The 24,575-nt window shown below is 37.6% G+C and overlaps 2 protein-coding genes across 2 annotated transcripts in view; both read left to right on the plus strand.

The window, feature by feature from the left end:
- Window positions 1-16,149, plus strand: part of acap3b (ArfGAP with coiled-coil, ankyrin repeat and PH domains 3b) — a 51,265-nt gene extending 35,116 nt beyond the window's left edge. The window contains exons 9-26 of the mRNA XM_083534095.1: window positions 268-342; window positions 1,471-1,482; window positions 7,051-7,163; window positions 7,248-7,299; window positions 7,393-7,493; window positions 7,593-7,704; window positions 8,305-8,513; window positions 9,245-9,314; window positions 9,413-9,507; window positions 9,601-9,812; window positions 9,983-10,078; window positions 10,197-10,289; window positions 10,940-11,160; window positions 11,305-11,414; window positions 12,412-12,522; window positions 12,613-12,674; window positions 14,769-14,815; window positions 15,650-16,149. Of these exons, the coding sequence (XP_083390221.1) occupies window positions 268-342; window positions 1,471-1,482; window positions 7,051-7,163; window positions 7,248-7,299; window positions 7,393-7,493; window positions 7,593-7,704; window positions 8,305-8,513; window positions 9,245-9,314; window positions 9,413-9,507; window positions 9,601-9,812; window positions 9,983-10,078; window positions 10,197-10,289; window positions 10,940-11,160; window positions 11,305-11,414; window positions 12,412-12,522; window positions 12,613-12,674; window positions 14,769-14,815; window positions 15,650-15,718 (1,860 nt within the window). The 3' untranslated portion in view covers window positions 15,719-16,149. The remainder of the gene's footprint in view (window positions 1-267; window positions 343-1,470; window positions 1,483-7,050; window positions 7,164-7,247; window positions 7,300-7,392; window positions 7,494-7,592; window positions 7,705-8,304; window positions 8,514-9,244; window positions 9,315-9,412; window positions 9,508-9,600; window positions 9,813-9,982; window positions 10,079-10,196; window positions 10,290-10,939; window positions 11,161-11,304; window positions 11,415-12,411; window positions 12,523-12,612; window positions 12,675-14,768; window positions 14,816-15,649) is intronic.
- A 983-nt stretch (window positions 16,150-17,132) lies between these two features.
- LOC310721999 (ubiquitin-conjugating enzyme E2 J2) lies at window positions 17,133-23,042 on the plus strand. The gene is made up of 7 exons (XM_083534288.1): window positions 17,133-17,315; window positions 18,577-18,707; window positions 18,892-18,932; window positions 19,613-19,715; window positions 20,030-20,168; window positions 20,264-20,344; window positions 21,258-23,042. Exons 2-7 carry the CDS (start codon window positions 18,577-18,579, stop codon window positions 21,543-21,545), a joined length of 783 nt encoding a protein of 260 aa, XP_083390414.1. The 5' UTR covers window positions 17,133-17,315; the 3' UTR covers window positions 21,546-23,042.
- Window positions 23,043-24,575: the final 1,533 nt, after the last annotated feature.

Here is a 24,575-nt window from a genome sequence, read left to right on the forward strand (position 1 = left end):
TGTATTCTCAGACCCGTTTGATTAGTAACAATTTACAGGGGTAGCTGTATGGCTGTTTAAAGAAGTAAGAAGACAATTTAGCATGTTTTTGGAAGGAGTCTCTATTGTCTGAGTTAGAACTATAGTTAAAAAAGCTATATAACTGAGAACTGGCACTAAATAAAGCTCTTAAATCCCCTGAATATACATAAATGTAATAAATAAACTCTGGTCTTATGTATGATGTATGGGGTGTTTACTCATCTGCTGTATGTATCCTCGCTACAGCTGGATCAGCTGGTAATCAACTCAGCCATGGAAAAGAGAGTGATGGAGCACCAGCATGCCATCATCCAACAAAGGGTGAGCGCCACACGTCTTCCCTCACATTTAGGCCGGTGTCTATCAGAAACACACGTCACATATGATAACATGCATCTGATATGATTGGGCTCAGTGATCATGTGACTTGGTGTCATTTGTTTTTATAGGTCTTTTATGTAAAATCTTATCTACATAAGGACTATACACAGTTCCTTGACTAGCCTGGGGTCTGTTAGCCTCATGACACACACACACACACACACCCACACACACACACAGAAATACATGTCCACACTATTTGCCACCCATGCACTGACCATCTGTTTACACATTGCTAGCCAACAGGGCATTGGTATCCTGAGCCGGGTAAATCAGGTCCCGAATTTATATTCATAAATGTCCACTCATTCCTTTTTAGTCCAGAATGGATTCACAAACATAAACAATCCCATAACATCTCATGTCCCTGAATCTTATTATATGTTATTTATTTTTGTTGATAAAACCATAGTGACAGTTGTGCATTTACACCAGCTATTTGTCATTTTAGGGCTTTACACTATAATTGAAGCAAAGTGCAATTAACAAAAAAAACAATGTTATTCTTTTCCCAGCTGATCTCACATCCTGTGTGGAAAGTACATATGCCAGGGAAAAAGTGCAACAAGCTCATTTCCAGGACAGACAAATATAAACAGAAGTCTAAAATGAAGAATTCCGATTCACTTAATGGCAATAATGAAACAGATATATAGTAATATAATGTTATATAGTATTATAACATATTACTATATAATGCGGTCCTCTAAATACGCTCACATAATTAGTTATCAAGAAATGATTTTGAAAGTAAGTAATTACAGAGGTTGTTAAGATTGAAAAGATTTAAGATTGTTTACTAATTTATTGCCATATTCATTGAATTCATTTTATAGCCCAACACTCAATGGATAAACATTTATGGACCATAAGATTCTTGGTGCTTTTTGAACATTATACATTTAGACCACATTTGCTGTTATAATAAGGAACATGTTTTACTAGAGTTACTTTTGTGCATATATTTTGAAAAAGCAAAACGCATTTACTAAGGCATTAATTGAATAATTACCTTTTTTGTCTGTGTCTCCTATATACATGATTTCCCCCTCTATCCTGCCTCCACAGACTTTGATGCAGGTGAGTGAATTTATGGCTTTTTTATACCTCACCGTAGTGGATTTATAATCATATCGAAATGTTCAGTGTCGTGTCCTTATTCGATCATACCGAGGTTTATGAGTCACTTTCGGATCCAAAGCCTGCAATGCATATTTATTCTAAATATGAGTGATTCATTCTCAGTTTATAAAACACTGATTTATGTTGCATGCAAAATGTGGTCAATTGTGTGTGTGGGTGTGTGTGTGTGTGTGTGTGTGTGTGTGTTTGGATTTGAGTGTGGGAAATAAGGAAACACATACTGAGACAGTCCAACAACACGTGGGCCATGAATGTATTCATCCCGAATGCTTAAAATGTGAATAAGCGCAGGAGGTGGTGTGTGCTTTAGAATCATTTTTACGACACCGTCTGCCTTTTAGTTCGATCCTCAGTGACACAGCAGTAGGAGTGAACCCTGCTTTTGTCTGTATACACACACACATAAAGCATACATACACACATTTGCATGTAGGATTCGACTGGTGCTGTGTAGAAAGATTGTGTTTTTTTTTTATTGACAGAGGTTCTAACCTACAGTAGCTACATTTATGTAATTGGCAAAAAAAAAGATACTGAAATAGTCATTATATGTATAATGTATTATAATAATAAATACCATGGTGTTTTAACAGCAACACTATTCGTTATTTAGAGTCCTTCTCAAATCTCTGTGGTCTAGTTAGCACAGTTCCTTTGCCAAAAATAATATAAAGTGCATGAGAAATGAGCAAATCTACTAACAGGTCAAGCAACCTGAATGAAGCCGATCCAACAGAATAAACTCCTAAGCAGAAGACAAACAAAAATAAAATGTATATAGTCCGGATGCTCTCAGGTTGCTCTGTATTTGTGTTTCGGTTAAAACAAGCTCACAGTATCATTAATGTTTATTGGAATCAACTGAAAATCGGGTAAGAAAATCTGCTGATCCGCAGATTTTACAGAGAGACTTTCTGACATTCTTGTACAACATGGTGGTTAGGTACAGGAGCACCAGGTGCATTCTGGATTAGAGGTAGAGTTAGATTCAAGGCCAGGTTCACTAATTGGAGCAGATGGCACTGGCGCAGAGCTAATCGAGCCACAGAAATGGAGGTGGCGTGCCAAAAAAACATCACTGTTGAATTAGTGCCACCAACTGTCCCCACACATGTGCAGTCCAATTTAAACCTCGGCCCTGCATACACACATGTGGGGACACAGTGGAGTCGTTCCCTCTGGGGCAAGTCTGCATCACTGAGAATAAGGATTACAGGTGAAATGAGCCATCTGCGCTACACAAGGGACGGGGCTTTAAAGGAGGTTTGGTGCTGACTTTGACAAAATAGTGACAGAATTTGGCATTCAGATGCCTTTTTAAACAGGTGCCATCGAGTATAGTGTAAGGATGACCAGACAAGGGTGGAATGATTAATTATAGGGGATAAAGTGGTCCTGGCTAAAATTGAGAATTGTATAGATAAATATAGAATACTGTGCTTTGAACAGACAAGTATGTCATTCACCAAAGGATTTTTTTTTTTCTGGAACATAACACTAAATTGCAATGGTAAAAAAAAGTTTAATTTCATCGAATTTTGTGATACAATCAAAATAACCAGCATGATTATCAACGAAGCAAACTTCATTTAGTTGACAACTTTTACAAATAAATTAAATAATACTGTTTGTTCTGTAAAAGTTGCAGCATAATTGTGCTGGATCAATAGTTTTAGTCCCACCACTAGGTAACCTCGGGTCCTGTTTGTTAGCAACAATAAAAATATATTTGTAAATAAAAATAAGGTGAATTAGTGTGTAAAAGTATTAGGTTGATGCTTATCATTAGTAGATTGAGACCTCTGCCCGCCCCCTTCCGACTTCCACTAGAGAACAGAGCTGTCTGTCATAGATCCTGCTGCCATGAGTTCACGGCTCTTTTATAAAGAAAGTGTGGAGGGATCATAACCTTTACTAACCCTATGACCCCACACAGCTTGATTTTCACTTTGTATGACCCATATTTAGTAGACTAAAAGCTCTTTAGAGACAATCGCCCATATCAGACGTGGATAAAAGAGCCTGCATGTTAACAAAATGCCTTTTAGAAGGTCTAGGTGGCTTTTTAAGATTGTCTTGTCCAACATGCAGAGCACCTAAAACAAATATCCTGAAGCAATAGCTCAGCTGCAGCTGGAGATGGACATACCATGAAATAAATAACTGTTCCTCTGATCACACACTTTTAACAAAACCACATCTTCACACGCTTATTTCCGCTTCCTGGGAGCAGTGATGAGAGGGCGGTCCACCGATTTATCAGATTCTTGTGCAGAGCCTTTTCATTCCATCCCACCCTCTTTTGCACTTTCTCATGTCTCCGGTGGCAGAGTTACGATCGGCCCGGCTGTCTTATAGTCTCTCTCCTGTTCCTGCCCCACGTTACATCTGCCACGCTACACACACACATGGACATAAACTTCACTTTCACGCAGAATAATGCACACACTGGCCTTTTTTTGTGAAGCTAACTTCATTGTGACACCCCTGGGACGCCCCTATTATCATTGTCCTACAGAGTTATGGTATGTTCTGGCAGCTGTGTCTCAACACGTGTGAAAGGGTGCTGTGCAAACATGACAGACAATTAAAAAAAAGCAATGCGAAAATTTGAGATTTCTGTTTAGTGGGAAATAGTGAATAATATGGATGTAATTAAAGATGAATACATTCTTATGGATCAAACAAGATTTAATTTGTTCTTAATGAACATAAATATGGGTGAAATATGATTGGTGAAATACTATTCACTTTTCTATTGTTGTGTTTAAAAAGGTGTTCATGCAAAATCCCCACCAGAACTCAAAATCTGCACAAAAACACTAGTTTTGAAAAGACTTCAGAAATAGCAAAAAGGACACATATTTAAAGGAAAAACATTTTCTCCGTTTTTGCATGGGAAACTAGTTAACAGTGGTAAGTGCGCATTTCAGATTTACATACAAATCTGCCGCTCCTTATTGCCTACGCAGACCACAAGCAGTGCACAGGGCACTATATCATCATCAGTCCATGTCTGCTGCTGTTTAAAAACAAACAAATAAATAAATAAAGACCTTGATGTTATAAACAATAGTAAGCTCGCTTTTTAGCACTAAGCAAACACTGATACAGATCAGTGCAGTGGCATTGTGTTACCCTCCTAGTGTGCTGTCCTGAAATGCATTCAGTAGTAAGGATGTAGGTGTTGTAGACAGAGGCACAACTTTCTTACCATTGTAACAAATTGAAAGTCAATAGAAGTGAAAGCTCGGGTCAGGCAGCATATCCAGTTCCACATGGGAACCTGCCTGCAAGTGTATCAGTGCTGGAGGGAAGCACATGCACGTGGGAGGCTTGTGAGGGGCAATATTGTTTGCTTGATTAAGCAGGTATTGTTTTGTGGACTGCCAGACAGATGGACGCTGGCTATTCCAAAACCAAAGCAAGTGACTCCCCACCCCCTGCCCCCGAGCTCCGCCATGCTCCGTTTAAAGGCAAGCCTTGCAGCAGGCCGGGGGAGGAACAACGAGCAAGAAGGCACTCGTAAATCCACGGTACAAGCGTTTGCTCTGCTCGTGGCTGTGAAATAATGTGTATGATCAGGTCAGGGGCTGCTTACGCAAAAGAAATAGGCAGCTGTATGCTAATTGTGTGGATACCAAGCTGCAAAACTTGCCAGAGGAGCTGCACTGGAGCAGGTGGAAGATAAGAAGACGCACTGCACACAAGGGCGGTGTCGTCACTCGTTTTGAAGCCGTGCTGCTGTAAGGTTCACGTGCATGTTCCTCAGTGGAAAGATTACAGAGTTCAGAGACTTTGGGTAATAGATAGATGAACTTTTTAAGTGCTTTCGAGGGACTCTGGAAATCAGGAACCTTTTCTGATTTACTAATGCTGCTGGAAAAACTTTTTGTAAAGATGAAGATTTTTGGGAAATTATGGAGGTTGGATTATTCTTTGGTGAGTTCAGCAATTTGCTCATGTCCCTTTCTCTCTCTCTCTCTCTCTCTCTCTCTCTCTCTCTCTCTATTTATTTATTTATTTATTTTAAACTAAAGCTGTGTTGTTGTTTTTTCAAGAAAATTAAGAATTTAACTTAGACCAACACTTATGTTCCACTGATATCCCTTCATTATCAAAAGATATACAATTTTACTACTTAATCTCTTTTAATCTAATGAAAATATTTCTTTCTTGAATTCTTTCCTTTTTATAGCATCCCCACTTTGTTTCATATCCTCTAAACATCACCACTATAACACAGGTGTCACACAATCATTTCAAGGTCTGAAGACCATTTATATTAATAGTTTTTTTTTTATCATCTATTAAGTTGATCCCAAGCTATTTATTCTGTAACTTTTTTTTATTGCATCAAATTTTTTTATAGCTGTAAAATAGACGTTATTTCCATTTCCTACTCAACTGTATTATAAAAAGCTTCAGAGATTAGAGAGACTTCCTGACTCTATCCTGAGGCTTTCTCCATTCCAAGTTAAAACAATGCAATCCATGGATCTTTAATATAAATGAAGGATCTAAGAATATAAAGATTACATTATAGATTATGTCTAGTATATGCATTGTGCTCTATTAAATATACTCCTGTCTGCATTGTCCAGCATAACAGAAAAATACTATATAATTTAGGCTTGTGCTTCATTGATTTTTTTTCCGGCTGATTGAGTCTATTACGCATTAGTAGCACTCATAGTAAACATTTTAATTCAAGTGTTTGTTTGTGGTCAGGTGCCATTAAGTTACAGAAAGCATTCAAACTTCACTGCAGCATGAGTTAACAAAGCATTTAATCATTAAGATAGTCAAAAGGTCTGTATTCATTTTTCTTGGTATTCTGTGTGGAAATAAACAGTTCAGCATGTTTTCTTTTTCCATATAAAGGGTGCTCAATTCATTGCAGTTCTCATTAACGACTTTAACCACTGACTTACTATTCGCGTATACACTTATGTTATATTCATTCATCACTTAAGTGATTATAATGAATCTAATCAGCAGAATAATGAAAGTCTGGATCTGGGGAGATTACGCAGTTAATTTGCAAGAACATCAATATGCTCAAGGGTTGCAATGAGCTCTATGTTATGTACGTGTTATGTTGTACACCAAGAGATTTTTGATTACTCAGGGATGATTAATGGGTGGACTCCAAAATAATTTGATGCGTGAACATGTCTATGCATCACCGGTCTTAAATCCACCTAATTATTCACTGAAATCGAGTATCTTGTAGAATATAAATGCAAATATTTAGATATTTAATATGAATAACGTTATTATGAAAATGTTCGCTCGAGTCAACGATCTACTTTCGATTAGTTAATAAACTGCAAATAACAAATAAACCACATGCCTATTGTATATTGAAATGATGATTGATTATATTGATGTTTTTGACTCAAATGGTGGAAATGAATTAATTTCCTCACGGTGAACTTTTGTCTGTCTTTAAGTGGGACAATGTGACTCATTAGTATATCGTTAACAACCATTTATTTGCAGGACTTCGTCTGCGATGATTCCAAGGTCGAATTTAATGTGGACGCCCCAAACGGGATAGTGATGGAGGGATATCTGTTTAAGCGCTCTACAAATGCTTTCAAAACATGGAATAGGTAATTGGAAGAAATCTCAACTCTCAAAGTTGCCAATATAGAAAAAAAAAAGTTATTTAAACATTTCTTTGCTCCACTATTCAGGCGATGGTTCTCAATACAGAACAGCCAGCTGGTCTATCAGAAGAGGCTTAAGGTAACTCCAGTTATACTCTGATGTAATATAAATATGGAGTGTTTAAAAAAGTTATGGAGTAACAAAAATACATTTTTAACTGTTTTATAACAGGATGCTCTTACGGTTGTCGTGGAAGACTTGAGACTTTGTTCGGTTAAACCTTGTGAGGACATCGAAAGGCGGTTCTGCTTTGAAGTGGTGTCACCTACAAAGTATGTGTAGTTAGATTGTTAGGATTTCGGCTGCATATCAGAGAAGTGTATCAATATGGGTATGTGACTAATAGTCACCTTTTTTTTTCGATGTTACAGAAGCTGCATGTTGCAAGCCGAGTCTGAGAAGCTGCGTCAGGCCTGGATTCAGGCTGTGCAGGCCAGCATCGCCTCAGCCTACAGAGAGATCACAGATAACTACTATATAGAGGTAGATACTCGTGACACTATCTGCTGTATTTCAGCATATTCACAACAAGCAGCCACGACTACAGTAAACAATGTGGCATTGTTTATGTAAATGAACCAACAAAAATTCTAGTTAACAGTTATCTCTTACATGTCATCTAAATGCATCTAAGCTCATTTTACTGTACTTGAACCAACCCAGGGGTTTTCACATTTTTATACTTTTAATATGGGAACAAAGAGACACTACCTTAGTAAATGGTTTATAGGCAAGTATGCAATTCAAATAATATTTTACCTTAAATATAAACGTGCAAACTATATACATTTCTGTACAATAATTGCAGGCAAAATCACATGATGTGTTTCAGATTTTTTTTTATATAAACACGAAAGAACAATTGTATGAACATGGTAGCAAGAGGAAGAAAGAAGTAAAATGCAGTAATGCACAATCCCACTGTTCACCAACCACATGCAGTTGTTTACTATCAAATTAAGACAAACTTGTATATTGTTTACATACATTATACTTTATAAATACATTATAGTTTATACCTACAATATTTGGTTCTATATTCTGTATCACTTTTAAATGCAGTGTGTCTCTCTCTCTTGTCAGCGTTTGGACAGGACGGCGTCTCCCTCCACCAGCAGCATCGACTCGACCAGCGAGCCACGGGAGAGAAGTGTGAGAGGGGAGAATGTCCTGCATCGAATACAGTCTCTCCCAGGAAATGAGGTGTGCTGTGACTGCGGTCAGGCCGAGCCACGCTGGGCCAGCATCAACCTGGGCATCCTGTTGTGCATTGAGTGCTCAGGCATCCACAGGTAACACCTGGAGCCCTCTCACAGCTTTAAACACAAATGGAGTACGGATCATTGTGCAGTAAATTGAAGGATAGTGACAATCACTACTGTAATATTAGTATAGTATAAGGACAATGATTGCACATTTTAATTTAATTTGTAATATAGTGAACCATAATTAAGTGAATATATAACATATTATATTACAGCTCATATATACCAATTACAAGTTGTATTTCCTGCCATAAAACATGACCGCATTTAAACCACATATAAAGAATCTGCCTGTTGTTTTACCTCAAAGAATCATTTTAACTAAACTAAACATCAGCAAGATGTATAGTTATGACCGTAACTGACGCCACCTCTTCTACCTAAGGTCTTTGTGGATTAGTGGCACCGCTCTGTCTGATCAGATTAAATCTCTGCAGTTTTTTTCTAAAGACGGAAGGAGACAAGACACAAAGACAATAAGAGGCATTCAGTATTAGCAGACAAAACACACAAGGGGACACACTGGAGACATGAAGTATTTTAGATAGAAATATAGATAAATACACTTGTATGTAATGGCCCTGGCTTTTTGCCAGCTATTCATGATTATTCTTTTATACAGTTCTGCCACTATGACAGGAGATAAAAATCTAATCCAAACCTTGTAGGACAAATGCAACGAAAATGTTTAAAATGCCCAACTCTATAATGAGTCATAATGTTTAATCATGCTGTAGTGATGTTCTAATTCTTTGTAGGAGTTTGGGTGTACATTGCTCCAAGGTGCGCTCTTTAACACTGGACTCCTGGGAACCAGAATTAATGAAGGTAATAAAACTCCTGTCGGTTTTCCTCTAATTGCTTTTGCAGCGTCTGTAAACGTCATGACAATATCCTATTCCCAATCCCTGTCTCTCTCAAAATAGTTAATGTGTGAGCTCGGTAACACGGTAATTAATCACGTCTATGAGGGAGCCTGTGAAGAAAGAGGTCTGAAAAAACCTGGACCCAACAGCTCAAGGTTAGTTAGCGCATACACATCGTGAGAAAGATCACCTATTTGTCATGAAGGGTCCTTATTAAAAAAAAGTTTTTTTTCTTTTCTCCTTCTCAGGCAAGAGAAAGAAGCCTGGATCAAAGCGAAGTATGTGGAAAGGAAGTTCCTAAAGAAAATGTGCGGGTTAGAGGCACTGGTCGAAGGTGGCAGGAAGTCTCATCACTGGCATGTGAAAAAATGCAGGAGGAACAACAGCGCCATCGCACCGAAAGCACGACACAAATACAGGCATGACGGTGGAGGTGTGTCACCAGCTAACTTATCTGCAGGTACTTAAACAAACTGTACCTGGTTGATTGTTGTGTTTAATTCATGTTGAAGGTATAGCACCATATTATAGCTCATACTACTATATGTCATGACAAAGACAGTCATGTATTGTATATTTATGACAAGGCATTTAACTGGTGCTTATTTCCTGCTTTGTTTTTAACCTCAGCTGCTGCAGCAGCCAAATTCCGCAGAGAATCACTTTTCTGTCCCGATGAATTGGACTCACTTTTCTCCTACTTCGACACCGGCTCCGGGCCCCGCAGTAAGTCATTACACCGTTTTAAAATTTCTAGGATTTGAGGTTTCGTGTGTGGTATGTGGTTGAGGAGGCGGTGGAGTGAATAACGTGTCCGTGGCTTGGCCCCTTTTTGGCCCCACAGGTCTCAGCAGTGACAGCGGCCTCGGCGGCAGCACAGACGGAAGCTCTGATATCCTGGTGTTCGGCTCGGTGGTGGATAGTGTCACAGAAGAGGGTGAGTACTCAGGAAAAAGGTTGAGAACACTGCAGCATGCACACTATATGGCCTATTTGACCATCACATCCATATGTGGGTCTTCTCTAAACTGTTGCCACAAAGATGGAAACACAGATTGTATAGACTTTCTCTTCACAAGAACTGGAAGATCTCAAAGTTTTCCAGCATGACAATCTGAGCTCCATGAGTTTGTCCATTTTGCAGTGGAAGAACTCAAGTGTCGCATAAAAGCTGAACTCAAGCCGTTTAAACACTTTTAAGTGACTTTAAGTGCCAAGTGTGTACCAGGCATCCTAATCCAACATCATTGCCTGACTTAACTAATACTCTTGTGGCAAAATGAGCACAATTTCCCACACCCATACTCCAGAAACTAGTGGAAAGCCTTCCCAGAAAATTGGACCTTATTATATGAGCAAAGCAAAAACTAATCTGGTATTCCACAGACATGTGGTGATGATTTATTTCCCAAATGTATGTTCAAATATAAAATGCTTTTATATAATGTGCCTTAATTTTTAATCCAATTTCAGCCCAATAATATAATATAAAGATAATGGAAGGCCAAGAGAAATGTAGAACATTGCCACTGTCTGTGGGATTTCAAATAAAACCAAGAACCCAAAAAGTGCCATGTCCTCCTGTAGAGTGTAAAGACTCAGAGGAATCCAGTGGGGAGGTGGAGGTTGAGCCAGAGACATCAGACTTGGAGGACGTGCGGGAGCTTCACCCCAGCGCGCTGCTCTACAAAGCCTCACAAGCCCGGAACCTGCCTGTCATGGCCGAGGCGTTAGCACACGGGGCAGACGTCAACTCTATTAATGAAGAGGACGAGAGCAAAAGCCCTTTAATACAGGCTGTCGTGGGGGTGAGTCAACCTGGACTGTCACTTTCAATGCTGCTTTGTAGGCCATGTTGAGTCATTGCTGTTAAACCCAGTAGATGATTATATTCCAAACACAATGTCTTTCTTTCTCTCTCTCTCTTTCTCTCTTTCTCTCTCTCTCCTCAGGGTTCTTTAGTAGCCTGTGAGTTTCTGTTGCAGAACGGAGCTGATGTAAATCAGAAAGACGCAAGAGGACGGGGCCCGCTTCACCATGCCACATCTTTAGGTCACACAGGGTGGGCCACGTTATGGCTTTATACTGTAGACTTTCAGATGTTTATGATGCAATTGTATTATTTTTTTATGCACGGATTGAAGGAAAATCATTTTTTTTTATTTTTTTTTTTTATGAAAAGATATGAACTGTACAAGATTTTAATTATATTTGTATATTTTTTTATATATATTTATAATATATACAGTGCAGTACAGTACAGTAAATTAAACTGAACGGACATGATTTTGGAAAGGCACATACCTCTATAAATAAAAGGCTTCACATTTGACAAACCATAAGACAAAAAAACTGCCTACAGAGGTCAGAGACAGGATTGTTACAAAGCTCAGATCTGGGGAAGGCTATTAAAAAAGGACAGCCATCACTGTAGCCCTCCACCGATCTTGGCGTTATAGCAGTGTGGCTTGACGCGAGCCTCTACTCAGAGAAAACACATGTGAATGGGCAAAAAAGCACCTGAAGGTCTCTCAGACTCTCTATGAGGAACAAGATCCCATCAGAGAAGCATGGTGGTGGCAGCATCATGATGTGGGGGGTGTTGTTCAGTAGTACGGAAAGCTGAATGGGTCAAAGTACAGAGATATCCTCAATAGAAACTTGTTTCCAAGTCTTCAGGACATCAGACTGGGTGGAATATTCACTTTTCAACATGAAAAAAGCCCTAAGCACACAGCAAAGACAACACAGATGTGGCTTAGGGACAACTCTGTGAATGTCCTAGAGTGGCACAGCTAGAGCCATGACTTAAAACTTACTGAACATCTCTGGAGAGACCTGAAAATGGCTGTCTACCAACAGTCCCCATTCACAAAACTATGAGCTGGAACTGCTGTCAAAACTGCTCCTTATATCAAATTCATTAACACCTCCTAACCACTCATTTGAAATCCCACAGTGCTGTGTTCAAATTCTACTCTCTCTAAAAAGTACTCCAGGGTAAAAGTAGTAGGTATGGATTGGCTGATGAGTTCTTCTATGCGTTTTCCTGTTTGCAGGCAAGTGTGTCTCTTCCTGAAGCGAGGAGCGTCTCAGATGGAGGTGGATGAAGACGGTCAGGACTCTTTGAGCATCGCTGTGCAGGCAGCTAATGCGGACATTGTGACTCTGTGAGCATCAGAATCAGACATTGTAAAACAATAAAGAGTCATTAAAGCTCTGGTAATGCTCTTAACCGTTTGACATTGTCTTTATGTCAGGTTGCGGTTGGCTCGGATGAACGAGGAAATGCGCGAGGCGGACGGCCCCCTTGGACAGCCAGGTCAATACCCCGGCAGCAGTCCTACTGAGCAGCAGTACAAGAAGTGCATTCAGGAGTTTATCAGCCTTACCATAGACGAGTGCTAGGGGGAGCTCCTGAGCAGGGCTAGGGTTAACCGTCGGGCAGTAGCAAAATTGTATAAATAAATCAGTCTCGTTAAAGAACGCATCGTCGGTCACATTCCTGACACTTCTGTACTGCTATACGATGTGTTTTAGATCTTTATAATATGTATTGTCTCAATCCAAAAGATAGGAAAAATTATCCCATTCCTCCGTTAGAGATCTTTTATCATGAGAATGGCTGTGGAACATTCAACACTACAACGAATGTCCTGGCTTACTGCCGATCAGTCGCAGGTAGCTGATGTGTCGAAACAGAACAAAGACTTTCTGTGGTATTCTTTTTGCCGTCATGTACAAATACGACTGTGTGCACTTTTCCGAGACAGTATTTTTAGTATTTGTATGTTTTGGGCTTTTTTGTGTTGTTTAGTGTGTTTTTTTATTTATGACGTCCCGTCTAGAGGACTAGTGCAATGAAAACTGGAATACGGAAAATCTGTACCCATGTACTTTTTTTCAACACAATTTCAGTTCCAAGCTTAATGTAGTTCAGTTTTGAAACTAGCTCTCTCACTCAGAATCCTGAATGGTTTTCATTTGCATTCCTTGCATCCTACAACTACAGGTGTCTTCAAATAATGTTTTAGAATAATCCTAATTAAGCTAATTTATTTATAGGAGCTACAGTAATAGTATGTTTTGTATATGTGTACAAGTCCTCAAACTTGCATTATGTGATTTCCAAGAATTTCTAAATAATTTGTTTCTGCATGCATAAACATGCTCACGCTGCATGAGTTCTTACGCTGGCCATGCTCGTTTGTCTAGAAATGCATGCGTTTTTGATGACGTCTGACACCAATCAGTTTGAAACACAGTTGACTGAGGTGTTCGCGTACGTCAGCATGAACAGTTTAAACCTCTCAGCCCTTGAAGTGCTGCAGTTTGAAGTTGAAATATAATGTTAAGTCATGATGGACAGCTGTCACACATCTGTAGACCAATTGATCACGCTTGAGACATTTTTAACAGCAGAAGGCAAACTGAGACTGATTTCCTGTTTAAGAGGAAAAGAAATGCACTTTCTTTTAAGTAAAAAAAAAAAAAAGAATAACTGGTGAACATGTTCTGTCTTTGGCAAGTGTCTTTAAGGTGAACATGTACAATCTCCTCTGAATAACTGTGGTGGAAATACACATTCTTTTCCCCTGCTTGCGCTCTGCATTCTACTGTGGAATATTTTTGTCGTTCCCCTTCGCATCGGTCTGTACAATCTGTTTTACAGTCCTGTATCTGGAGATATTATTTTACGCAACTGAAATCCTTAAAAAAAAAAACTGGGAAAAAAAGAAAAAAAAAGCTGAATAAATAAAAATATGATGCTTTTTGACTCCTTGCTCTGTTCTGCACTTGGTCTTTATTCCTGATTTCAGTGCATCTCTCTGTAGGATATAGATTCATATTTTGTAAGAAATTTTGAATTGACCTGGCAATTGAATTTGTACTGACAAGTTATAACAATTTAGTCACAAATACATTTTAATACCTATTTAATATAATATAATATAATATAATGTAATATAAGTGACCATGTACAGGGCTTTTTGGTGAACTCAAGTGCTACAGAGAGACGTACAGACTCTGTGTGTGGGTGTGTGTGTGTGTGTGTGTGTGTGATGGGGAAGGGATATTTTCTGTGTTAAGCTGCTCTGTGGGTTAATGCTCGATAATGCTCCCTGTGCATTAGTGTAATTGAGATGCTGAGAGTAAAGGGGTGGCATTTTGGTTGCATCCATTCACTCCCTATAAATCATAAGAACAGAAAAGTCTAGTATTTAGAACCATAAGTATTTATGTTTATGTTTATTGTTACTAAGCGGGGGTAAAGGTTCGCTTCCTGCTTTTGCCCTTTACATCCTTCAAAATTATCTTCATGTTCTATGATGATCCTGCAGTTTGAAGCACACATGTATATAGCAAGCTATCTTCAATTGTTCTTTATCTTATGTGGACTTTGTTCTTCTTATAGATGCCAGTATACCTCTGAGCCCTCAGCGGGTAAAGCACAAGGAAAAAGTGAGTGATGTTACCTGGGCTGGTCTGGTCCGGTCTGGACTAGTGTTACCAAAATTTGTCTAATTGGTGTATGGTTTAAGAGTTTCTCCTCTAGTTCTCTGAAAGATACAAAGACAAACAAGAAATTTACCCCAGTAGCTGTTTGGGATGCCTGGTACATATTTTATCTGTATATTTTTACAGGGAAAAAGGCCTGATATTGCAATACTTATGTGATTTATTTGAACGGTATAGCTCTTTGAACAAAGGACATTATCCCAATGATTCCTGATTGGGGGATATGTCACCATAATTTTTGTTTCAGATATTGGTAAATATTATAATGGTGTCGTGCATCCTTGTACAAAAAACAAGGGTTGTACTGTTGAAGAACAATAATACCCTATTGAGACCAAGAAGTTGATCATTTTCCAATAACAACACCAGCAATACTTTATTTTTTTTAAAACAACACCCATGAGACACGTTAGTTCCTCTCATAAAAAGTTGCTCCCTCTCCAACATCTCAGTTTTTTCTTCTTTTGAAGTGAACAAGACCTAAAATGCTTTTTGGCATGTTACACTGCATAGTGTAAATTGTTCTGTCTGAAGACTTTTCCATGGTGGAAATTATAATGTTTCCCCAAGTCAGACATGCGTTCCATGTGGTGCACTGGTCCCTATAAGTGGGCTGTTACTATAGAAACAACAACTTCAAGGATTTGCCTTGCAGCTGTTATAGAAAATAAATTTCAAAGTTGCTATTGTATAAAATTGCATACAAGAGAGAAACTTGATATGAATGCATGCAACAGAATGAATAGGTCTGCCTACTAACTCTGTATCCTGTTTTAGATATCACCACGGTCGATGAGATCGTTTGGGAGTTTCCGTACGTGGCTTAACACAAGTCCGAAAATGTGAGCAGACTTTGGTCCTCGAGTCAAGCTGAGCTGATTGTAATTTTTCAGATGATCATGAATGTTACTGCCCCAATAAGCCTAAGAGATGTGTACCAAAACCAAATCTTTTAATGAGCCTTTACATGGTGTATAAACATTGAGATTGTCTTTCAGGTTGTCCTTCAGGTTGCTTTGCACACAGATGGAAAAATTCAAATTCCAATATTGTTTTGTTTTCTTTACTAAGAAAGAACGTGATCAGTTCTCAATGTTATAAGAAATTTCAATGGCTTTTTTATGGATTGTATGTTGTTGTTTTTTTCTTATTTCCTAAATAGTTTTTGTGAAATTATAAGAATTTTTTTAATGAAACATATGACTTAAGTTATGTTTAAATAAAGACCTGCATTTGTGCACATATTAGAACATGCATGAAAGCATATTATGGAACAATCATGTCATGTAATTTTATTTACGCACACCACAATTTGTATTTGTCCTTATATACAACTGTGCTTGATACTACATGTCTATATAGAGTATAATGACTGATTGCTTATCTGCAAGATGAATGCGTCTCTTCCAGACACCGATTTTTTGGGTATCTAGTCAAATAAATATGAAATGTCAAGGAATATGTATGCTGTAATAAAGACAGGAGCAGAAAGTACAAGTAAATAAAGCAACAATCAGGAACGATCCACAGAAAAGCCGTTGCAGTCCTAAAATAGCTCTGGATTTAGTGAAAGAACATACACCCCTTGTGATTTTGATGAATCACGAGGACATAAAACACATATCACTTGTTAATAGAACAGAAACCAGAAATCCTGGAGGAAACCCATGTGTACCCTGAGAGAACTTTCACAGAAATTCCACTCACGTTACCTGTTTTTAACCAAACTCCAATTATTTACATTTACATTTGCATTTGCGACAATTAGCATACGCCCTTGGTTTTTTTCTTCAATTCCAATTAGTATTTCCAGCACAATTTCATATTTCACTTTTTTTTATATCCAATCAAGGTGTTTTCCCCCCAATTGGCATTCTTTTCCCCATTTATACATGTAACACATTCGAGTTTTTCTTTGTAATAATGAGTTATGTAGTACCGGGTGAAATAATAATATAAAATAATAACTTAAATATCCCAAATATTTATTAAATCAACATTATTAACCCATGAACCTTCACAGAAACTTACAGAAACTTTTTTCCCAATCATTCACGCCTTCTATTTAAACCACGTGACCGCGCATGCGCGTAGACGCCAGCCCCTAGACGTGTCACGTGGTAAATCCCTCCCGCTCTCTGGAGGCTATCCATTTTCCGACGACGCCGGGATCCTGTGTCGTGATTGGCTGTTTTGTGAAACCGACAGCAAAAATCGTACAATCGGCGCACTGCTTTTTGTACGCGCAGGGGTAAGGAGGCGGGGTTTGTCGGCATACGGGTGGGAGACGTAAAGCGATTGACAGCCGTGATGTAAATACCGAGTTGGCCAAAATTATTAGCCAAGTGCTTTCTTCTTTCCTCGTTTACGGTTTTAGCAAATAGACGCCGGGCGAATTGTGTGTCAGAGCAGAAAAAAACGCCCTTCGCGACGGTTTTAAGAGGTATGTCTGAATTAGGAAATAAATTCTCTTGCAATGTGAATCGTGTTCTAGCAAAAGAGACGCTTTGACAGATACCGACGGGTGTTAGCATATACTGCTAGCTGTACCCGAGAGCCCTTTAACACATAGCACATATGCTAACTCCTCCAGTGTCGTTAGGTCATAAAACAGAAGAAATAGCTCGAAAATTAAGATCGGTTGATGTATTATATTGTTTGAATGACGTTTTATTTCCGAAATATGAAAGTAGTGAAACTGGTTAAAGCGGAAATGAGAGTGTGAGTAGGGCAGGACTCCTATTAAGCCCAAACCCAGGATTTCATTAACAGGATTAGTTCATTCCGGATAAGTCATTGCATATCTGTTTCATTTACAGGTCACACGTTATGGCAAAGACTTTCTAGTCCATGAATCACCTTATTAGCTTTAGTCGGGCTGGGATTAATTTCTCCCATCTTTGGAAAATGTGAATAAACTGGGCTGTGTGTGTGTGCGCGCGCGCGTGCAGTCGGTGACCTGGATTATCTCCACACTGGAGGTTACTCACTGAAAGTGTTTTATTTATTTATTTAATTCTATTCTTCAAGTTAATTGTCATTCCTAAACACCGGATCTGACCCTGCGATGTAATGGTGAGAGTCTTTCATCAAAATAATACAATAATAAAATAAATATAATAGGTGATTCATTCATGTATTTGGTGTGTCTTAGTTCCTGGTTCAGACGTTGTCTCTAATAAGAATTAATGTAATATTAACAAAGTTCTAAAAGTATACAAAACACTACTGTAATCAAAACATGAGTAGAAAAAGACAGGACAGAAACTTGATCTTTAACTTGATTCACCTTGTGTGAGATGCTTTCCTGCTCATCGTAGCTGTAAAGTGTGGCTTTGCGAGTAAATATTGCAAAATTTCGAAAATGTACTATACATAGACTAAACCAGTCCTGAATTGTAAAAGAACTATATAAATAATATTGTATTTATTCCTGATTGGTTAGTGAATGTCGGTGGACTTGCCTCTATTTTGGATTTGCCACACTATTTACCAGCAAGCAGGTACTATAACATGAAGCACCTTTTCAATGAGCGACCTGTCAGTGTTCGCGCCACATTGTCCAGCAGCCGTTAACACACCAAGAGTTTAATGATTGAGATTTAAGGACAGGAAGGACAATATGTCTCTACTATTACTAGTGAACTGTGTAATGTTTTTCTCTGAAGGTTTAATCTACGATTGGCTGCACGTTTTATTTTCAGATGAACAGCAACGGGAATAAGAGAGCACCAACAACAGCAACACAGCGCCTAAAACAGGATTACCTCAGAATAAAGAAAGACCCCGTGCCTTACATCTGTGCTGAACCACTTCCCTCAAATATATTAGAATGGTATGACATTTTATTTCCTCCTCTTCACCCGAGGCACTGTGACTACATCTTGCAATGATGACAGGATTGTGGCTTTATCTTTCATTTGAACTTGAATGCAAACAATAATAAAACATATATATAAAAAAAAATTCTATTTTAGTTTGTTTATTCACATTCTGTTGTTTTTTTCCCCATGCTTTAGGCACTACGTTGTTCGAGGACCAGAGAAAACTCCTTATGAAGGTATTTAGGTTACATACAGTATACTGGAAAGGGCACCATTAGGGAAATATGAGCAAAGAAGCCGCGTGAAAATGTCTATTGTTTAACCCTTTGATTTATTTGCTCAGAAATGTAAAAGAAATTACATTATCATGTACATCAACCAATTGCAAACAATTATTGGCCCCCTGTTAGTTAATATTTTGGGCTGCGTCCTAGTTATGAGCTCATAGGCGTGCTAATTATTGTGGCACACATTTAACAAACCTTTTATATAAAATGTTAAATAACTTGTGTTTGCAGTCGTTTGATATCCATGAGATCAGAATATTTTAGGATTTTGTAAAGTTAAAGTATAATAGGTTTCTTTGCTCATATTTCCCAAGAATGCCAATATTAATGGAGGGCACTGTGTAAAGGTGCAGTATAAGTTTGTATGCAGCTTTGTGTATTTTATTTGGAATTGTTTTTGTTAAGCAACACACAATTCAATTCACTGAACCTTTAAAGTTGCTCCATCGTGGATGAGAGCTTATCCTTTCAATAGGAAAAAATATTTCATATAGATCATGTATTATTATTATTATTAATATATTAAGCTAACATTTGTATTGTATAACTTGTATTTTAAATGACATATTTTTATATTTAATCATGTTAACAGAAATCCTAATTTGAGCTTTATATCATGTTGTCTTAAGGTGGATACTATCATGGAAAATTGGTATTCCCACGAGAATTCCCCTTCAAGCCACCTAGTATTTATATGATCACGCCGAATGGGAGATTTAAGTGCAACACAAGGTAATGTGTTTTACAACGTAACTGGGATCAACAAATATTTGATTGCTTCTGTCTGATGTTGTCAAGTCATTAAAATAGAACAAATATGCACCTTTTTTATTTCTATTTTAGAGATTTTGATAAAAAATAAATTAGTAAATCTTGTTTTTGTAACTGAAGCATTAGTTATTTTACTGATGATAAATCACTTGTTGACATTTTTGAGGTATACGAATTGCTGTAAAATGAATGGTTTTGGATTAATGGATGGATTAATGGATGGCATGGGTCAGTGTGAGCTTCAGGTGACTGGTAGTATTTTTTTGCTTCTCTAGGTTATGCCTCTCTATCACTGATTTCCATCCAGACACGTGGAACCCCGCCTGGTCCGTCTCCACCATCCTCACTGGGCTACTCAGTTTCATGGTGGAAAAAGGCCCCACACTGGGAAGCATTGAGACGTCTGATTACACCGTGAGTGTATTTTTTTTTTCTTCTTGTGTTAAAGGTATACATGTGGTAATTCAAGCTGCTTTAATATATTGTGAAATACTCTTTTATATCATTAGAAACGACAGCTGTCTGCACAGAGCTTGGCTTTTAACTTGAAGGACAGAATCTTTTGTGAACTCTTTCCAGAAGTTGTTGAGGTGAATCTTAAAACTGAAATCCTGTGTTTTTTTATTTATATATATATAATTATAGTACAGACCAAAAGTTTGGACACACCTTCTCATTCAAAGTGTTTTCTTTATTTTCATGACTATGAAAATTGTAGATTCACACTGAAGGCATCAAAACTATGAATTAACACATGTGGAATTATATATGGAATTATATACATAACAAAAAAGTGTGAAACAACTGAAAAAATTTCATATTCTAGGTTCCGTAAAGTAGCCACCTTTTGCTTTGATTACTGCTTTGCACACTCTTGGCGTTCTCTTGATGAGCTTCAAGAGGTAGTCACCTGAAATGGTCTTCCAACAGTCTTGAAGGAGTTCCCCGAGAGATGCTTGGCACTTGTTGGCCCTTTTGCTTTCACTCTGCGGTCCAGCTCACCCCTAAACCATCTCGATTGGGTTCAGGTCCGGTGACTGTGGAGGCCAGGTCATCTGGCGCCGCACCCCATCACTCTCCTTCTTGGTCAAATAGCCCTTGATGCCTTCAGTGTGACTCTACAATTTTCATAGTCATGAAAATAAAGAGAACTCTTTGAATGAGAAGGTGTGTCCAAACTTTTGGTCTGTACTGTATATAATATATATATATATATATATATATATATATATATATATATATATATATATATATATATATATATATATATATATATATATATATATATACACACACACACACACACAAATATATTTTTTATTTTTATATATATATATATATATATATATATATATATATATACACACACACACACACACACAAATATATTTTTTATTTTTATATATATATATATATATAATATATATATATAATATATGTGTGTCTCTTTCTTTATCTGTGTATTATGCAACTGTACTACCAGGTCATCTAATTTCTTTGCAGGAGATCAAGCAGAAGCAAAAGGCTCAGGAAGAGCTCAGTTCAAGGTCGCAGGCCCTACCACTTCCAGATGTAGTGCCAGATGGAGAGCAAGGTCACTTTGGGCTCCCTGAGATGAACGGCCACGTCCCTTTAGGAGAAGCGGCAGCTCCTCAGCACCTCGCTCTCCAGCAGGCTAACCGCAATCACGGACTCCTTGGCGGTGCGCTTGCAAACCTGTTTGTAATAGTGGGCTTTGCTGCCTTTGCTTACACGGTAAAGTATGTGCTTCGAAGCATAACCCAGGAATGAAACAGGACCCTACTGGACTGGGCTGAAAACACTTTTTGTGGGTATCAAGTCACCAAAGTAATCCCCCTGTTCCTTTAAAAAGACAGTGAGATGACAACCCTGATCAACCCTTGTAAGAATCTGTGGAACATCAGTACATGAACACTGACCAATCGGGGGGAATACAATAAGGGTGGAAAACCACAGACCAATTCCGATTAAGTGATTTTTGTGTACACCACGTTCATTTGCTCTTCAAGAAGTTTCTCGTCTGTGTAATTCAACCAGCAATTCATCTCTTTCTTTTCCACAGTTCTTTTTTTTCTGTGTTCATGGTTTTCACCATTATTCATTACTGAAATGACAGTTATTCCTATAAACACCAAAACTATTATTGTCTATGATTTGATCGAAGGCAAAATGTTACAGCAAGGCACACAATTTATTCCTCCATGTTTTTCAAGTATCATTTGCTATTCCAGCTAGTTGGAACCTCCCCTATATTTAATGCTATAGACTGATAAAAGGTAGCGAACACTATGAATAAATGACTTCAACTCAGATATTTGCTTACACGTGTTTAATCGTTTACTCATAATGTCGTGTCAGGCAGGAGTTACGTGGTGGCTTTTCTCCCTTTGCACTTTGTAAAAGTGGTTTAATAAAAGAGTGCTGTCATGATTAGATTAAATTATGTCCCATCTTTTATTCAGCATTAAACTCTTTTCAATGCTGTTTCAAGAATGTCTGTTTTGGTTTTTTATGAAGAAGGGTTGACGTTCCCTTAAACAGGATTACAGATTACCTTTTTAACGTTGGATACAATATCGGTAGTCCAGTATAAAATTGTTTGTTTGCTGTCACTTAAAGCAATGTAGTCATTTTATTAAATTCTCGGTCAAGGTGATTTTTAAGAACAGGGTAAAGAAAACATTGAAGTATATGTAAATTTGTCTCCAAAACAGAACATACATGGAACAGTGGACAAGCACCACACACGCTCAATGTTAATATTACAGACATCTAGGCCTAATAATGTTACTTGTAGGTGCTGAACAATGTACAGAAATGTTGTAAACCTTTTTTTTTTGTATAGTTTTTTTTCCAGAGCCAAGGAAGTTAAAGTAAATAATCTGGTTTGCATTCAGGTATATTTTGCTGATGAAATGTACATTTGTTGGTGACGAAGGCTATAAAATTACAAACCTAAAAGAGATAAAATGGGGGGGGGGGGTGTTTATTCTGGGTGATTGATATAATTGTCACTTACATACATGTTAATTCCCCTTCTTTTTTATTTTTTTTTTATTTTAGAAATGAAAATGCTGACTTTTAGAACGGTCCATGTGCCTTCTGGTCATTCAGTATTCATTTTAGAAAAATAATCTGAAAAAGGGCTGTTATTTTATTTTTATTTTTATTAACATTTCAGAACCAAACTATGGAAAAACATGTAATATCCTCGTTTGTTTGTGGATGCAGGGAAAATAAAATCAAAGGAAAACTAAAACAGAAAAATGCTTGATTTTTGTTGTGTAATTGCAGATCTGCAGGAGAAATCCGCCTGTTTTAGACATCAGCATATCTGTCTCTTTCTTAATAGAGGAATAGGAGGGAGATAAAAAAAAAAAAAAAACCTGGCCTTGCATAATTTACAGTAGGAGTTTCAGCTACTTTGTTGATTGAGTTACTTGTGAAGGTAAGGCAATGAGTAATATGGAAATGGCAATGTGGAGGTTTACCAATACCTTAACTAATAAAGTCGGTCGTGTGCTATTCACTGATGTGGGAAATAAATTCGTGTAATTAAAAGCTGATGTATGTTAGTCAACGCTGCTATTACTTCCGGCGGAAGTTCTACTCATTAGTTCTACAGGGTTTTTTTTGTTTTTTTTGTTTGTTTTTTTTATGCCAAAAGAATAAGGGGTTTTACATAATCACGTCGAATTAACATTAAGTTCCAAAGAAAAACAAACAAAAAGAAAATTAATTACAATTCAATGCTTTCAGAGCATTACATGGTTTCAGTGCTTTTTTTTTGTTGTTGTTTGTTTCTTCCAAGAGATTTACATATAATTTGAAGTCATTATTAGTTCTACAGTTGCGCTCGCTGGAAACAGGTGGACGCGTCACAGTGGTTTCAGATCTGGTTATGGAAGTGGATGGAGTTTATTTAAGTAGGCGTCCGTGGTCTTTGGTCATTTCAATCATGTACACAGTAAAAACAAAAAAAAAAACATTTCTCCAGGACCACGGTGCTTCATCAGACATTAACGAAAGGTAATAGCTATTTTTTTTATTGTATCGATATTTACAATGTAGTCGTTTTAAATAAGGTCACATTTTAATTTGTTCATGCATAAGATACACCATAAGCAATATTTAAAAACATAAACTACGTTAATGGATAACACGATAGTTAATTATAAGTTAATACTGCATGAACTAAATAGATGAACTAAACTGAAAGAAAAGAAAACTACTTACTTAAACTTTACAAGCAGGTGTGTGTGTGTGTGTGTGTGTGTGTGTGTGTGTGTGTGTGTGTGTGTGTGTGTGTGTGTGTGTGTGTGTATATATATATATATATATATATATATATATTATATGTGTATGTATATATATATATATATATATATATATATATATATATATATATATATATATACATACACACACACACACACACACACACACACACACACACACACACACACAATGAACAAAAGTATTGGGACACCTAACTTTTCCTGCCATGTGTGGCTCTTCTCCAAACTGTTATCATGAAGATGGAGGCACACAATTGTATATGATGTCTTGGATATGGTATAATAAAAATGTTGCGTTCCCTCGAACTTCTAAACCCAGACCTGTTCCAGCATAGCAATGCCTCTGTTCACAAAGTGAGCTCTATAAAGAAATAGTTTACATTGTTTAGAGAGAAAGATTTTGCGTAGCCTGCTATAGAGCTCTGATTTGAACCCTACTGAACACTTTCGGGATAAACATTTCTAGTTCATCAGAAACATCAGGACCTAAACCACATCAGGA

The sequence above is a fragment of the Silurus aristotelis genome, assembly GCF_946808225.1.
Source record: "Silurus aristotelis genome assembly, chromosome: 28".
NCBI classification, from domain to species: domain Eukaryota; kingdom Metazoa; phylum Chordata; class Actinopteri; order Siluriformes; family Siluridae; genus Silurus; species Silurus aristotelis.

Bases quoted from the DNA above. Each gene is read 5' to 3' on its own strand.
- LOC310721999 (XM_083534288.1), top strand. From the start codon at position 18,577: ATGAACAGCAACGGGAATAAGAGAGCACCAACAACAGCAACACAGCGC. The intron at 19,716-20,029 runs GTAATGTGTTTT...TTGCTTCTCTAG, and splicing joins AGATTTAAGTGCAACACAAG to GTTATGCCTCTCTATCACTG. The intron at 20,345-21,257 runs GTGAATCTTAAA...ATTTCTTTGCAG, and splicing joins TCTTTCCAGAAGTTGTTGAG to GAGATCAAGCAGAAGCAAAA.